Here is a 17037-nt window from a genome sequence, read left to right on the forward strand (position 1 = left end):
CTTCATCAATACATTTCTGTGGAGATGTTTTATGGTTAAAGGCAGGGTTCGAATTGAGTGGGTATGTGAGGATATAGGCCTTGTTATAGAGACTTGCAAAAAGTATATGCTACCACTTGTTTGCTTAGCCATAGGAAAAGCAACAGTCCAGATTTTATAAAGCGATCTAGGCTATAACAATGATAAACTCCACGATTATTTCCGCAGTCTACTGGCCTATCGAAGGTCTTGCGCAGTCTAAACATCACAGGAAAATGTGGATGGTTTAATAAATGTTCTGCAATGTAGAGCTATGCCTAATGCAGTTAGAATCGGTATGGGTCTATGCATCAACCAAACAACTTAACAGATAAAAACATGTATTATTCAATCCCATTGAATCAGGCTATTCATTTCAGTGCAGTTGCGTTCTTACGCATATCCTTAGACTAAACGGAACCTGATGAAGCCTGAACATTTAGGCTGTATATCATTGATTTAGTCCACAATTGCCTACAGATTTGATACACATGAAGACCTATATTTAATCTGGAATTGATAAACAAAAGCCTGACTAGGATCCTGACTTTCCCCCACGTCATATTTATTACCAATTAGGCTAAATGTATTCCTACTAATTTGCATGGGCTAACCATTGTGATTAATGTTATTTACCATCTGCTTCTTATGAGTAAACAGGCATCAGGGTAAACATAATATAATTTCAATGCCCCCACACACACACATTAATGTTACTTACCTTACAGATCACAAAGTGAACCAATTTCCACCCCATTAATATGCAAATACATTTGATTCATACACTGGCTTGTCTGGCTGGCATGTTTTCATTTTAAACAGGCATTCCCTTACCTACACTGAAATAATTTTAGTCCTCAATAATGATTTAAAAAAAGTCATAGCTCATTAGTACACCCTTGTGGTTGAATATATATCTATTGTTGTGGTTGAATATATATCTATTGTATGTCTTTTGATACAATTAATAATGTTGAACTAACAAATACCATCAAGGGATACTTACAATTTACAATAACAAACACCTTATGAAACAGCTGTGAAAACCAATTTAGCAATATTTTAGATTTAAATACATAACCATTGATATTCTTTTGGTACATGTGTGTCAATTTACTTTCAGATTTTTTGTACACTCACATGGCAATCATAGACTGAAATACAGAATTCTGGTGTGTCGAATAGAGAGGAGGTGGGTTTTGTGTGGATGGGAGGTTCTGCCTGTCACTTGTTTTTCAACAGGTAGTGGACTCGAAGAGGGAAACTGCAAAGTTCAGGCGCTGCTGCCCTCTGTTCTGGGTGTTTGCAGTGCTAGTGTTTTTAGCTAATCTGTGCAGCTCACATTATGTGCCCAGTATGATAGTTGTCTTGCTCTTTCTTAGCAGATAATGACAACTTGACAATAACAGTAGCTGATGTAATGAAAAGTTGGAGGGTGGTTGGTAATGGAGGACATCAGGTGGATCCATGTCTGGATGTTAGGCAGAACCCCTAGGTCCTGTAGAACAGGAGCAGAGTAAAGGGAACAGGGTAGGAGACAGACGTAAAAAAGCAAACACTGGTTAAATGATTGCCAGGTATGTAAAAATAGTTATTTAATTATTTACTTTAAATGTTTGATTAGACATGGATTAATGTTATTGGCAGACAGAAAATAAAGGATACCTTTATTATTTTTGATGTCAGTGGGGTTGGGAAGGGATGGTCCCTGGGAAAGATAGAGAGATGAGTTGGGGGGTGTCATGACCTCTGGGGGGTGTCATGACCTCTGGAGTCATACACCTTAACAGTACCTACCTGGAAGTGGTGGTTACTTAACGTGACCCAGTGGTTAGCCTTGAGATTGACTATTTGGAGAAACACCTGGGCCAGTGTTGGTACTGCTGACAGCATAGCGATGCCATCCACCACGAGGCAGCAAATGCAAATAGTTACCATCTGAGATTTTTTATATTCCCCTTAACGGATGTTGACCCCAGCTAGGAGCGAAAGAGCACCAAGCTTTCCCGGGTCTCACCTTCCTTTCGTCCTTCTTCCAAGCCAAGTCATTCACCTAGATGTCGAAGCACTTGGTCCCCTTGATTCTTCTCAGGTGGCTCTTCTTTTTCTCATGCACCCAGTCCATGTTCAGTCTCACCTTGATTGATAATAGAAATAAATGCAATTATATTTAATATTATTACATATACATATCTTATATCTGTTGGAAGGCCAGAAAATAAATAAACAGCGGACAATAATTTTTACCTGGTCAAAAACCTCCACATCCTTCTCAGTCCGTGCCTGAAGGTGGTCTTTGAAGGAGTCCTAATCTGGTTCGACAACTTCTACCATATCAGGTGGAGTATTAGTGACCTCAAAGTGCGTTAATACAAAAAACAGCAAAAGAAAAACACTAAGTCAATCAAAAAAAGTATACTACAGTATATGCAATAATGTTATATACAATTGCATTGTATATAGCCCCCCTCCATATAGCAGGTGATAGAGTGAATACTCTGGAGGCCTGGACACTGCTGTGTTGTGTGCAAAGATAATTACCTTCAGATTGTCCTTCCACCATTCCTGGTACCCGTCAAGGTACTTTCCCATGGCAGTCCCGTTGGTCCGTTCAATCAAACGTGGAGTCACCATACAGTACATCTACACATTATATATAACTCACTGTCCTATCAGTGTCCATTTTGAAAAAAAAACTCTAAATTACTGGATGCCTATGCAAAACAATGCTACAACCATTACATTAAGCTGACATTGACTAAAACCAACTAGGCTAGAGCTAAGTACTATAGCGCTTAGCCAAGCAAACTTTGGGTAGCATCAAGCTAGCGAACTATTAAATGCTATTTTCGTACAAATATTAACACTAACACATTTTATCGTGACATCACATATTTACATATATTACCTAAGTAAAACTGAGCCTTTGTTCATAGAAAATAAAACAAATTGGATCTAAAACGTTGAAAAAAAAAGTACAGAAAGTTGGTTAATCCCTTCTCGTTCATGTAAACCATTAGCAACCTAGCCTAACTCCATTAATTTACTTACAATGGGGAAAATACCAACCCTTTTTTCACTCAGTTAAAAGTGCCTTCAAACATCAACAAGCTCACTATGTAAATAACCATGTTACCTCAATATTTTGAGTCATATTACATTTTTGCACATTACATACCTGAATTAATAGAGTAAAATGATGAGACAGAGAAACGTTTGTTTTCAGAACTAGTCATTCACCATAATGAAGACGAAATGTTAATTAAATATCTCACTAACTCACTTCATTGACGTCACAGCTCCCCTAGCAGCAGTAATTATATACTTACATTAAATGCAAAATAAACTAAATAAAACATCAAAAATATGACCATACATATGTGTCACATATACATGCCAAATGCTTGAGTACCAACTTGACATCTCTGATCTGCTTGCCTCAATAAATTAATACTAGAACATTTGTAGCCAGGATTAGCTATATCAAATCAAACTTAATTTGTCACATGCGCAGAATACAAGTGTAGACCTTCCCGTGAAATTCTTACTTACAAGCCCTTAACCAACAGTGCAGTTCAAGAAGAAGTTAAAAAAAAAAAAAAAAAAATAATAATAATAAAAAGTAACACAATAACGAGGCTATATACAGGGGGTACAACATGCAACATAGCACCACCTTTGAAGGTTTTCTTCAACCTCTGCTCAGACTTAAATCACAGTGTTCCAAGAACCTCCACCAGGGGTGACTGTAGTATCCTCAATCGGACAAAAAGGAGACACGAGGCACCCCACACTCATTTTAGATCCCAAGGGGTTTTTATTTTCATACTGTATGCTCTCACTCTCATCACTATCTCCTTTGCCATCTTCTCAAGTCTTTACTTGGAACTCCATCCATACACACACACACACATACTATAGCATTTCGCTAACATTTCTCACATTTTATGCATCCAGCTGAGGCCTTGGATGGATCATGTTACACTGAGATGGGCACAGGGGACAGTCATTTTTAGTGTGGTGGCAAAGTAGTTGAACAGGAGAAGAGGATGTGGTTACTTGTGGAGGGAGAACAGTGAGGGTGGTGGGTTGAGCACCTGCCGTGAAGCTGATTGGTTGCTCTGGCTCATCACATCTTGACCAAAAGAAAGAGATTTCGAAATTAGTTTGACATTGCAATAGTTCAACAGCTGAAAAGCCGGCATTAACATAGTCCCAGAGATAGCAATATATTCAGTATTCACTGAATGAAGTAGCCTACCCATCCCCATTTACAATTGCATTCATCAACAAAATAAATGATACTATAGCACATGCAATTACATTATTATTGTAGACTATAGACTACTCCTGTCAGGCCCTGGCCATAGAGAGGGTTTTGTTCTCTATTTTGGTTAGGCCAGGGTGTGACTAGGGTGGGCATTCTATGTCCTTTTTTCTATGTTTTGTATTTCTTTGTTTTGGCCGGGTATGGTTCTCAATCAGGGACAGCTGTATATCTTTGTCTCTGATTGGGAGCCATACTTAGGCAGCCTATTTTCCTTTGGGTTTTGTGGGTGGTTAATTTCTGTTTAGAGTTGATGTTCCTGACAGAACTGTTTCGCTGTCGTTCATTTTCTTGTTTTGTTTAAGTGTTCTATTAAACTTAAATGATGAGCACTCTCCACGCTGCGCCTTGGTCTACTCCATTTGACAGCCGTTACAGAACCACCCACCACAAGCGGACCAAGCAGTGTGGAAAAGAGGACTGGACATGGGAGGACATCCTGGACGGCAAGGGATCCTACACGTGGGAAGAGATCCTGGCCGGAGGATCTCTTCCCAAGGCCTCTTGCGTGTCTCCCCAGCCTGGTGAGTCCTGTGCCTGCTCCCAGAGCCAGGCCTCCTGCATGTCTCCTCAGCCTGGTGAATCCTGTGCCCAGAGCCAGGCCTCCTGCAAGTCTCCCCAGCCTGATGCGTCCTGTGCCTGCTCCCAGAGCCAGGCCTCCTGTGTCTCCCCAGCCTGGTGAGTCCTGTGCCTGCGCCCAGAGCCAGGCCTCCTGTGTGTCTCCCCAGCCTGGTCAGTCCTGTGCCTGTGCCCAGAGCCAGGCATACTGAAAGTCCCGCCAGTCCGGAGCCGCCAGAGCCGCCCGCCAGTCCGGAGCTGCCGGAGCCGCCCGCCAGTCCGGAGCTGCCGGAGCCGCCCGCCTGTCCGGCGCAGCCGGGAGCCGCCCGCCTGTCCGGCGCAGCCGGGAGCCGCCCGCCAGTCTGGGGCGGCCCGCCTGTACGGCGCAGCCGGAGCGGCCGGCCTGTCCGGCGCCCGCTGCGAGGGTCCCCACTCCAGAGGCACCACCTAAGTGGGCCAAGCCGAAGGTGGAGTGGGGTCCACGTCCCGCACCAGAGCCGCCACCGTAAGGAAGGCCCACCCGGACCCTCCCCTTTAGAGTCAGGTTTTGCGGCCGGAGTCCGCACCTTTGTGGGGGGGGGGGGGGGGAGAGAGGGTTTTGTTCTCTATTTTGGTTAGGCCAGGGTGTGACTAGGGTGGGCATTCTGTCCTTTTTTCTATGTTTTGTATTTCTTTGTTTTGGCCGGGTATGGTTCTCAATCAGGGACAGCTGTATATCATTGTCTCTGATTGGGAGCCATACTTAGGCAGCCTATTTTCCTTTGGGTTTTGTGGGTGGTTAATTTCTGTTTAGAGTTGATGTTCCTGACAGAACTGTTTGGCTGTCGTTCATTTTCTTGTTTTGTTTAAGTGTTCCATTAAACTTAAATGATGAGCACATACAGTTACATTGTTGTAGAATAGGCTACTACTGTATCCACACTATATTAGGATACCGTTTTGTCAGGCATGATTTTACAGTTGAAGTCGGAAGTTTACATACACTTAGGTTGGAGTCATTAAAACTTGTTTTTCAACCACTCCACAAATGTATTGTAAACAAACTATAGTTTTGGCAAGTCGGATAGGACATCTACTTTGTGCATGACACAGGTAATTTTTCCAACAATTGTTTACAGACAGATTATTTCACTTATAATTCACTGTATCACAATTCCAGTGGGTCAGAAGTTTACATACACTAAGATGACTGTGCCTTTAAACAGCTTGGAAAATTCCAGAAAATTATGTAATGGCTTTAGAAGCTTCTGATAGGCTAATTGACATAATTTGAGTAAATTGGAGGTGTACCTGTGGATGTATTTCAAGGCCTACCTTCAAACTCAGTACCTCTTTGCTTGACATCATGAGTAAATCAAAATAAATCAGCGAAGACCTCAGAAAGAAAATTGTAGACCTCCACAAGTCTGGTGCATCCTTGGGATCAATTTCCAAACGCCTGAAGGTACCACGTTCATCTGTACAAACAATATTGCGCAAGTATAAACACCGTGGGACCGTGAAGATACTGGAGGAAACAGGTACAAAAGTATCTACATCCACAGTAAAACAAGTCCTATATCGACATAACCTGAAAGGCCGCTCAGCAAGGGAGAAGCCACTGCTCCAAAACCACCATAAAAAAGCCAGACTACGGTTTGCAACTGCACATGGGGACAAAGATCATACTTTTTTAAGAAATGTCCTCTGGTTTGATGAAACAAAAATAGAACTGTTTGGAAATAATGACCATTGTTACATTTGGAGGAAAAAGGGGGAGGCTTGCAAGCCCAAGAACACCATCCCAACCATGAAGCATGGGGGTGGCAGCATCATGTTGTGGGGGTACTTTGCTGCAGGATGGCACCATGAGGGAGGAAAATTATGTGGATATATTGAAGCAACATCTCAAGACATCAGTCAGGAAGTTAAAGCTTGGTCGCAAATGGGCAGGGGCGAAAATCTGACATCAACTTTGGAGGGGACAATTACATTAAATTTTCTCAAGAGCAATTCCTGAGGGGGACACCAAAAGTAGTGCTGTAACACATAGCCTACGTTGTAATATGTTAAATGTATATTGGGGAACCATAATCACTACTACTGGATAATTGATAGGTACAGTAGTTAACAGAAGGATTGTCCCAACTTGTTCAAATGTTTAAATCATCATAATACTACTACTAATAATAGTTATAGCAGTGTTCCTTATCAGTCCAGTATGTCTGCAGGTATTTGTATTTACAACCAGCAATACCAAGAAAGGCCAGTAGGTGGCAATGGTACTGTACACTGTATGGGTGCAGTTTTCGTAAATACAATGAACATGGTGTGATCTCGTCTAAAATAATCTCCATTGAGTAACATCACAAAGTTGTTCTCCGTATTGAATTGACCTTTTAATTTGACTTTTTCTGATACATTTATAAAGTCATTAAATATGTGCCACTGGCCTGAGTCTACTACAATAGCTTTACAAGAACAAAAAGCTAAAAATAAGTACAGTTCTAAAAGCAAAATAACTACTTCTATGAATAACCCAAATAAATCAACCAAAATATCCTTCAGTCTGTGTCTCAACTCTTCAAACAGCAGCTATGAACAAGTATGTCACACAAAGTATGCAATTTTAAATAAAATAACATGAAATAAATAATTAGTAAGTGTACTGTCATGTACTAAAGCCTCCTGAGGACCTCTGCTGCCTCTCCAATGCTGCTACAGGGGTATTTGTTGTGAAAGAGAGGGATCTGCACTGAAAGAGAATCTATGTTCAGCTCTGGGTACTGATCTAGAGATCATCCAACTCCCCCGTGAGAAGCGCTCTTTCCAACTTTTGCAGGACGTTTAGACTGTCCTAGTCAAAACGGTCGCCAAACTGAACCTCCACACCATCAAACACTTAAAAAAATTCTGCCCTATAGTGATCCACTGCTTTGCCAGCAAATCGTCTTGAGTGTGTCTCAATGGATTCAATGGATTCAATAGAGTCAATCAATGTTGTTGCTTTCTCATACAGTGCAAGGTAGCTTTCGTCATTTCTCTTGCCCCTAAGAGATGACCGCACACACTCGACTGCAGCCTGCATACCAGAGACAGTCTGAGTTTTCTTCTGCAGTGAAATGTTTAGACATTCAAGCTCTCCAAGAACAGCAGAGGCAAGTGTGAGGCCCAACACAGTCTTGTCTTTGCTGAAGTGCTCGAATAAGCCACTGGCAGTTGAAGCTGTCTTGGATGCAGTTTTTGCCATCTCCTCTAGGCCGCTTAGTACCCGCTCATACTGCCCTAGCACAGCTCTAATAGCAGTATTCCGCACAGTCCACCTCGTTGGACATAGGGGTTTCAGGGTGGTCAGATTTGTATCTTTGGACGTGGCAATTGATTCAAACATGCTCTTAAACTTTCCTGACTGGCCATAGCGGACACCTAACTGATGGACCCAAGAAAGGGAATCCCTGATCAGTGGGGAGGCTGTGCAGCCAGCCTGTGTAATCAGATTACACAGTGTGCTCCACAATGCACATAGAGGGCTAATGGCTGCTGCCTCCTCACAATTGCCTGTGCACCAGTGTATTTTCCTGCCATGTTTAGAGTCACCATCGTAGCTCTGCCCACGTAAGCCAGACATGGGCAAATTGAGCCTCAACAACACATCAGTTGCCACTTTCACAATGCCCTCGCCTGTTGTCTCCGACACCCTGTATAGCCCAATAAACTTCTTGTGAGGGACAAGGTCATGGTAGACATAACGCAGGCAGACACTCTCCTGCTCAGCACCAGAGACATCTTGAGTACCATCAACAATTACTGAAAATTGTACAATCGGAAGAGACCTAATCTCAGCTGCAATGCCTTGAATGACTGTATTGGCCATGATGTTCAGAATTTAATTCTGTACTCCTAACTACCGGTACCCAAAACTACACAATTAATCAAAACAGCAATACCATTGCCTAAAACAAATCTTAGTTCAGTCACCAGTTTAAGTTGAGAGTGGGGGTATCTATGGCATTTTCCACTTATGTCCCTATTTTACAAGTTTAAAAAAAATAGAACCTTTCATAATGTTGCCAAACAAAGACTCAAACTTACCTGAGACTCCCTGTCTCTGCCAGTCTGTCCCTGCATATCTGTCCCCAACTCTGCTGTCTGTGTGCCATCTGTTGCCTGCTCTGCCTAATGACATCAATGTGAAACATTTCTATTAGCATTTCACTTCTTTCTTATGAACATTTTATCAACTAGTCTTTGAGATATTAGGCTACTAGGGTTCTTACTTTGCGTTTTGGTGTACTGAAAAATACTCTGATGTCCGTCTTTTTTCTGCCATTTTTCTACCTGGCTGGCTGGCTGGCTACACACACACACAGTGTGTAGGTTATTTACAGTAGGAGATGGGCTTCTATCATCTTCTATCATTCTATATGGACTTCGATCTAAAAGGTAGCTAGCAAATGTGAAACGGATTAAATTGACAAGAGTTGACAGCTGTATGAGTTCACCATTTACACAACATATGCTGCAACCTTTTGTAATTTTAATCGTTTATTTCATATTGGCTGGCTTCCAACAATAGCTGAATTTGCAAAGCTAGTGAGCACCAATTCCGTTTCAGTGGTGTTTGCTATAATCTTTGCTACCTGGGTTAAATAAAGTTGAAATAAAATAAATAAATAAAAGTTCCCTTGCGACAATTTAGCTTTTGCAACGAGACCATTAAATATATTTAAGACAATGGTAGAAGAGAGTGTAGATCTGTTCAGTTTGGATTTCAGTTTATCGCTAACCTTATCACAGGGACTTTGAAGCACTAACTTACATCATCTGCATGCTGATCTCGGAATAAATTGTCGATAGCAAAGATTCCATCTTTGACGAGGCCACATAAATGGAATAGGTACTAGCTAGCTTAATAGTTAATATTTGCGCGCTAGCTCTGCATATTCAGCTAGTGTGTGTGCGCGATTGACTGGATTAACCTCACGTCAGTTACGTGTATTGAGTGCCTTTCAGACAGTAGATACGACCTCTACGTTACCTAGCAAGCTAAGGAACTGGCAGTGGATCAAACCATTGTGAGGCAAAGGGTGGGGGTGTCGCAATCTTTTGAAACTTAAAAACGCGCTATTAAGTGTCTATAATCAGCACAATTGCTTTCATTGCGTATTATTAATATTATTTAAATTACATAGTTGTGTTTCAGTGATATATTGGGGGGGACAAATCATATTTTTCCCAGGATGGGGGGGTCGCCCCCCCCGGGATTTCCGCCCCTGCAAATGGGTCTTCCAAATGGACAATGACCCCAAGCATACTTCCAAAGTTGTGGCAAAATGGCTTAAGGACAACAAAGTCAAGGTATAGGGTGGCCATCACAAAGCCCTGACCTCAATCCTATAGAACATTTGTGGGCAGAACTGAAAAAGCATGTGCGAGCAAGGAGGCCTACAAACCTAACTCAGTTACACCAGCTCTGTCAGGAGGAATGGGCCAAAATTCACCCAACTTATTGTGGGAAGCTTGTGGAAGGCTACCTGAAACCTTTGACCCAAGTTAAACAATTTAAAGCCAATGCTACCAAACACTAATTGAGAGCATGTAAACTTCTGACCCACTGGGAATGTGATGAAAGAAATAAAAGCTGAAATAAATCATTCTCTCTACAATTATTCTGACATTTCACATTCTTAAAATAAAGTGGTGATCCTAACTGACCTAAGACAGGGAATGTTTACTTGGATTAAATGTCAGGAATTGTGAAACACTTTAGCCAAATACATTTAAACTCAGTTTATGTAAACTTCCGACTTCAACTGTAGGTCTTCCATCGAAGTTGCATGTTGTACCTCGTTTCCCTTCAGTGAAAAGTAGTGATTTCATTTATAATTGAATTAATCCATTAAATAAATACCAGCAACCCCCCAAAAATATTTTAAAATAAACCAAATTTTCCTTAACACAGTAGGACTAAATATTACCTATTGATATTACAAGTTAAATAAAGCCTACTTACTACTCAATTGGATCAAGTACATCTTGGCAATTATTTTGTTGTCTATAATGAAACTATCTGGGGCAGACACTCAAAAATCCCTTCTGCTGCTTGTTAAAAAATGTTTTTAAAAATGAATGTCTGTGTCGCTGCCGAGCTCACAAATACCGATGCCAGTCTCTCACTCTACTAACGGTCACTGCACTCCGGATTACTTGGGATGTCCTTACCCTAAACTAACACTAAACTTAACCAATTTACATGTATACTTGGTAGAGGTATGGACATCCCAAAGATCCCGAATAGCAACTATGAACTCTGAAAGCCGTGAACACATCTCTTATTGTTGTCTGATGTGGAACTTGTAACAACACAGTTTGTGATTGGCTAAAAACATTTAGATCTGTATACAGCCAGATAAGATAACATACCATGCCATGAGGTGTTGAGGGAAAGACAGATTATCTATAGATTGGGCATAATCTTTTCTAGGCCATTAGCCATAACAGGACATTCACAAGCCATAGGCTACACTATAGTTCAAGGTGGCTACGTCCCAATGTCTGCTTGGACAGAAAAATTGTAAGTTTCTAACATTTATGGTTGAGATTCAATTAATATAAAAATAAACTATGCACATTATGACTGTCATTAACACGCGATGCAGGCATCACACAGACGTTATAAGGCGTTGGTATCATGTCATGTAAATCAAAAAACGAAACGCATTGTTAGTAAGGCTTTGGTATCGTGTCATGTCAGGTGGAACGGTTGCCTAGGCTTATATATGTCCCTTATCACCCCCCATAACTGCCAGTGTTCGGTATCTCCAGCCAAACAACTTGACAGTGAGTGATCTAAGCTTTTCCTGGGCCTTGATAATGACTCTTAGTTCCATTGCACATAAGAGTCATTGGACGAAGGCGTCTTCTCTGTATAGGGTGGTTTTGTTAAGAGCCCTACTTGCGCTTGGTCTGAACATTAAACCGCGTCACTTACGGTATGGTTTTGGAAGCATAAGGACCTCGGCGAATTTGTATTTATTTTTAAACACCTTTATAGGGTTATTGCTCCCACACGGCCATATAAGCATGTTACAGCGCGTGTTTACGGAAGACAGTCGACTACCTGCGCTAATTAGTTATCTGAATCTCACCTGTGTGTAAATAGAAGATGGACGCCACAAACGTGTGTCACTGAAAAATACTGTCCGCTACAACGGTGTTAAAAAAACTGTTTAAACAGTGTACAGTAAGTATGTATTTTGAATTCGTGAAATAGTTGTTGATGTGATATGAAAGTAGAGTCATTTATGTTTCTGGAACCGTACCGCAATTAAGAATCAATCAAATTATCGTTTAGATGGCGTATTGGACTGTTTTGGCTGACAGGACATGTAAGGTCCTTGGACAATAAAGGACGCTCATTTAGTCCATTATTTGTCCGTGATGGCGTGCCATCAAAATATTAGCTTTGTTTCATTGATAAACTAAAAAGATAGTTGTCAGATCTAAATAGACGCCTGGAATAGGTTTATCGGATGTATCGGAGACTATGGCGAACGTGAAACGATAACTGCGGATAAAGTGTCTGGAAAATAGACAACCGCAACAAAATAATCTAAAGTTTATACTCAACTATCATGTTTACTTGTTGAATGTTCTTTTGTGTGCACGAAGGCTACAAACTATATTCATGGTAGTGCTGCGGATACAGATAGGTTACAGCTGTAGGTTTCTGTTTATTTTTTTGTTTGGGCATGTTTTTAGCCATTGATTGAGCTTGACAGACACGCATTAAACCATTGTTGATCTTTATATTAATTTGACAAAGAGCACGTTGTCTGTATCGCCATTATCATACAAAAAAAATACTTAATTGCAATGTTGTGCATTGCCTTTGTAATGGAGTTCTGCACGTGTTGTAGCATACTGCTGTGGAAATTCTTTCGAGTTTCTCGAGCTGTGTGTAACCGCCATGCAAGTATTACATGGGCGTTACATTTGTAGTTATTGTCATAATAGTTTTAGAATGTTTAACATAATTCCTATTAACTCTACTAAACTTATGTCATTATAATGTGTTTCAACGGTTTGCCTGCTGTAGACTTCTGTTCATACATAGACACATTTGGACGAAGGATTATTCAGCATTTGACTTTCATGTGCCCTCCTTGCTATAACAAAGAGTAACTACTGCAATTCAATGTTGAACATGACTGTTCTATGCTACTGGACTCATTTGTCTTTATGTACCCTTCATTCCCCAGGGTCTGTCTGTACTCTGACCGGCCCTGAGGGCAATGAGGCCGTGACTGACCTTCTGCAGCAGCCATGACAGAGCTGGAGATTGATCAGTCCCACCTGCCACGGGTCCAGGAAGGTATGTAGAGAACCAGACTCACTGGCCAGACCGACGTGTGTTTGGAAACGTAGGTGTAACACATTTGATTTGAAAGGCCAGGCCACAGATGCCCTGACAGTCCCCCACCCTCACTAAGACTTAAAAGAATGTGCCCAAGTGTGTGACTTCAAATTGCTGTGAAAATAAAAAGCCAGACCCTCATTACATAGATCCTTGAAGGATTTGGTTAAGGAAGGCTGGCATTAGTTAGCTACCCAGCATCCTTATTATGTGTTTCAGCAGAGGATTACGTGTTGTTGCCGTGTCCCTCTCCACCAGCGCTATGTTTTGTTTCCATCTGGGATAAGAGGTGCTCATGCGATGTCTTAGCATGGTAGGAAGGACTGTACACTGTCAAAGCCCAGAGTGGTCTGTAGCGTGTGGCAGCAGATAAGAGACTGTAATGTGATGGCCATTCCAGATACACTCCCTCTCTGATTGCAGCTGAGGGAAGAAGTTGGTCCCACTGGAAAGGTTCTTTGTGTGTGTGTGTGTTAGAGGCCAAGTTTCCTTAACTTGCTACTTTTTTGTTGTCACTTGTTGCAGTACTTTGACACAAAGTTACTGATTTCAACCTATGGGTTCTAATTTTCTTACATTATGAAAATAGTAGGTTGTGGCTTGGGTGGGTTAGCTTTCTTTGGCATTTCTGCATACATGCTAACTCATGAGCAGGACAGCAATAGATTTCTAGATAATAATTTCCCTTTCTGCTCTTGTTTCCATAGACAATGAGCAGTGTGTAAGAGCATTTTCACGCTTCATTAAGCAGCGAGCAGTGGACTAACAGTGGACTAACAAAGCCAGCTGTAGACTCTGTTGGACCCCTATACTATTCACTAAAACAATAGCAGCGCTCAAAGATGTCTGATCATGCTAAACTTTCCCTTAGAAATGTATTTTTACTGAAATGTTTTGTCAGTGTTCTCATTGTTTTACACTGATCAAAAATAAACGCAACATGTAAACTGTTGATCCCATTTTTCATGAGCTGAAATAAATGATCCGACAAATTTTACATACTCATAAAAAGCTTGTTTCTCTCAGTTTGTGCACAAATTTGTTTATATCCCTGTTAGTGAGCATTTCTCCTTTGTCAAGATAATCCATCCACCTGACTGGTGTGGAATGTCAAGAAGCTGATTAAACCGCATAATCAATACACCTTGTGCTGGGGACAATAAAAGGCCACTCTAAAATGTGCAGTTTTGTCACACAACACAATACTACAGATGTCTCAAGTTGAGGGAGCGTGCAATTGGCATGCTGACTGCAGGAATGTCCACCAGAGCTGTTGCCAGATAATTTAATGTTTATTTCTCTACCACAAGCTGCCTCCAACATCTTTTTAGAGAATTTGGCAGTACCATGTGTAACCAAGCCAGCCCAGGACCTCCACATCCGGTTTCTTCACCAGCGGGATTGTCTAAACCAGCCACCCGAAACAGTTAATGAAACTGGGTTTGCACAACCAAAGATTTTGTGCACAAACTGTCAGAAACCGTCTAAGGGAAGCTCATCTGTGTGCTTGTCATCCTCACCAGGGTCTTGACCTGACTGCAGTTCGGCGTCATAACCAACTTGAGTGGGCAAATGCTCACCTTTGATGGCCACTGGCACGCTGGAGAAGTGTGCTCTTCACGATCAAGAGCCTGATCAACTCTATGTGAAGGAGATGTCGCGCCTGGTGAGGAAAATTGTGATCACGCCAGATACTGACTGGTTTTCTGATCCACGCCCCTACTTTTTTTTTTTTTTTAAAGGTATCTGTGACAAACAGATGCATGTCTGTATTCTTAGTTGTGAAATCCATAGCCTAATGAAGGCATGCGCGTTCATCCTCGTGCACATGTAGATTTTGTTCCTCAACACCAGACGCGATCAGGACACGTAGGTTGAAATATCAAAATGAACTCTGAACCAACTATATTAGTTTAGGAACAGGTCAAATCACATGAAACATTCATGGCCATTTAGCTAGCTTTCTGTTGCTAGCTAATTTGTCCTGGGATATAAACATTGGGTTGTTGTTTTACCTGAAATGCACAAGGTCATTTTTATTCTGGCTCTTTGTAGAATTTTGAGTCACACAAAATGGTGTGTTCTCTGACAATTAATGCACAGATAAGAGGAAACCTAGTTAGTTTCTAGTAATCTCTCCTTCAGTCTTATTCTTATGTGGACTTTATATGGCAGTTGGCAACCAAATTTAAGGTGCATTACCACCACCTATTGGACTGGAGTGTGGACCTCAGTTCATCTTTCAATCACCCACATGGGTATATGCTCCTAAAAACCAATGGGGTGAGGAAGGGACATGCAGCGTGTCAAGTGTAAAAATAATACACACACACACACACACACACACACACACACACACACACGGTCTAGCGCCTGGTTATGCATACGCACATGAGCAGTTTGGATGAAAGGATTTTATGTGTACATTTTGCAGCGCATGTAATGCGAGCAGTGTGGTCAGCATGTTATATGAACTGTAACTCAGTAAAATCTTTGAAATTGCATGTTCTGTTTTTTTTTTATTCTTTGGTGTAGTTAGGTTTACTCAAAAGAGTTAAGTTAACATCCTGTATTTATGGGTTGTATTTATGCATCAATTTCCTGAAGTGTGGTGTTCTCAGTGTCCCACTTCTCCTTCCTCATCCTAGAATCTCAGCCAAGTCAACTTGCTTTGTTTTCACTCCCCTCTTATCTGTTCCTGTTTTAAAAAATGCTCTACTCTGGCTGCGTTCCTGATATAGCCTGCCTCACAGGGGGAATGTAGCTCCCTAAGGAATTCCCCCCATCCCAGTTACTCTTTCTCCCAGTGACTCTCTCCCAGTCCACACAGCCCCCCCCTCCCTCTCTGTGACCACTCTATCAGTGTGTGAGCACACAGGAGCTGATGGTCCCAACTCTTGTTAAAACAGTCCAACACAGAAAGAGAGGGACTGAGCGGAGTGCGATTTAAGGTTTACAGAACAGGGAATAGCAGTAAAAACAGACTCGTGGGAAGGAGTAAGGGAAGCAGTGAGGGGGTGCGTGGGTGATAGGGATTTGGCTTAAAATAGAACCCCTCGGCACTTTCTCCCACTCTCCCTCCTCCACTTCTTTTGTCTGCCAACCACTTTACATCTACAGCCAAGTGGCTGGGTAGATAAAAGCAAAATGGCTGTGTTCCTTTTGGAACACCAGTCGCTTCCTCTCACTGGAGGTTGGTTGGATAGATTTGCATTCTACTCGCATTGTTTAAGCACCAGTCATTTCCCTAATGCATGATTGACACCCTCCAGTGGAGGAAGATTAATGATAGGGGAAAGTGTTTTTACCCACAGGTCGCAAAGGTCATTGCTGCCTGCTTCTGGCTCTGCACTTTTTAACTTTAACCTTTTACAGTCCCTTCCCCTGGAGAGGCGACTGTCTGAAACCCTCATTAACCTCTTTCTGTATCGCTTTCAACCTTTCGGTCTATCAGAAACCCTGGCTGTCCTCCCCCTGACTCCCTCACCTTGGCAATCTGATACCCTTGTAACCCCTACCCAGCAATTCTTCCTTCCTTCATTCGCCACTACCAATTCCACTTGATATTTTACTCCCCATCCTCTTATGAAACAAGTTGGTGCCTTTGTAAAGAAGCTTAAGGTCCCCTCCCCTGTAAACTCACGTAAAGATCCCCTGGGTCATTCCATGACATTTCAGCAAGCCATGACACCCACCATCTGAGATTGTTCTGAAATCATTTCTGTAGTTAGATGCAGAT

The 17037-nt window shown here is 41.8% G+C and overlaps 1 protein-coding gene across 5 annotated transcripts in view; it reads left to right on the plus strand.

Moving 5' to 3' along the window:
- Positions 1-11358: 11358 nt before the first annotated feature.
- The window catches only part of LOC106572391 (uncharacterized), a 38378-nt gene continuing 32699 nt past the window's right edge, over positions 11359-17037 (plus strand). The window contains exons 1-2 of one of the 5 annotated variants that reach the window (XM_082962139.1): positions 11359-11456; positions 13144-13256. In XM_082962139.1, the coding sequence (XP_082818265.1) occupies positions 13208-13256 (49 nt within the window). In that variant the 5' untranslated portion in view covers positions 11359-11456; positions 13144-13207. Of the gene's footprint in view, positions 11457-11621; positions 11723-11757; positions 12126-13143; positions 13257-14821; positions 14965-17037 lie in introns of those variants that run through there. The other 4 variants (XM_082962138.1, XM_082962137.1, XM_014146504.3 and 1 more) reach the window with 4 other exon arrangements.

This window comes from Salmo salar, chromosome 15, assembly GCF_965601325.2.
Source record: "Salmo salar chromosome 15, fSalSal1, whole genome shotgun sequence".
NCBI lineage: Eukaryota > Metazoa > Chordata > Actinopteri > Salmoniformes > Salmonidae > Salmo > Salmo salar.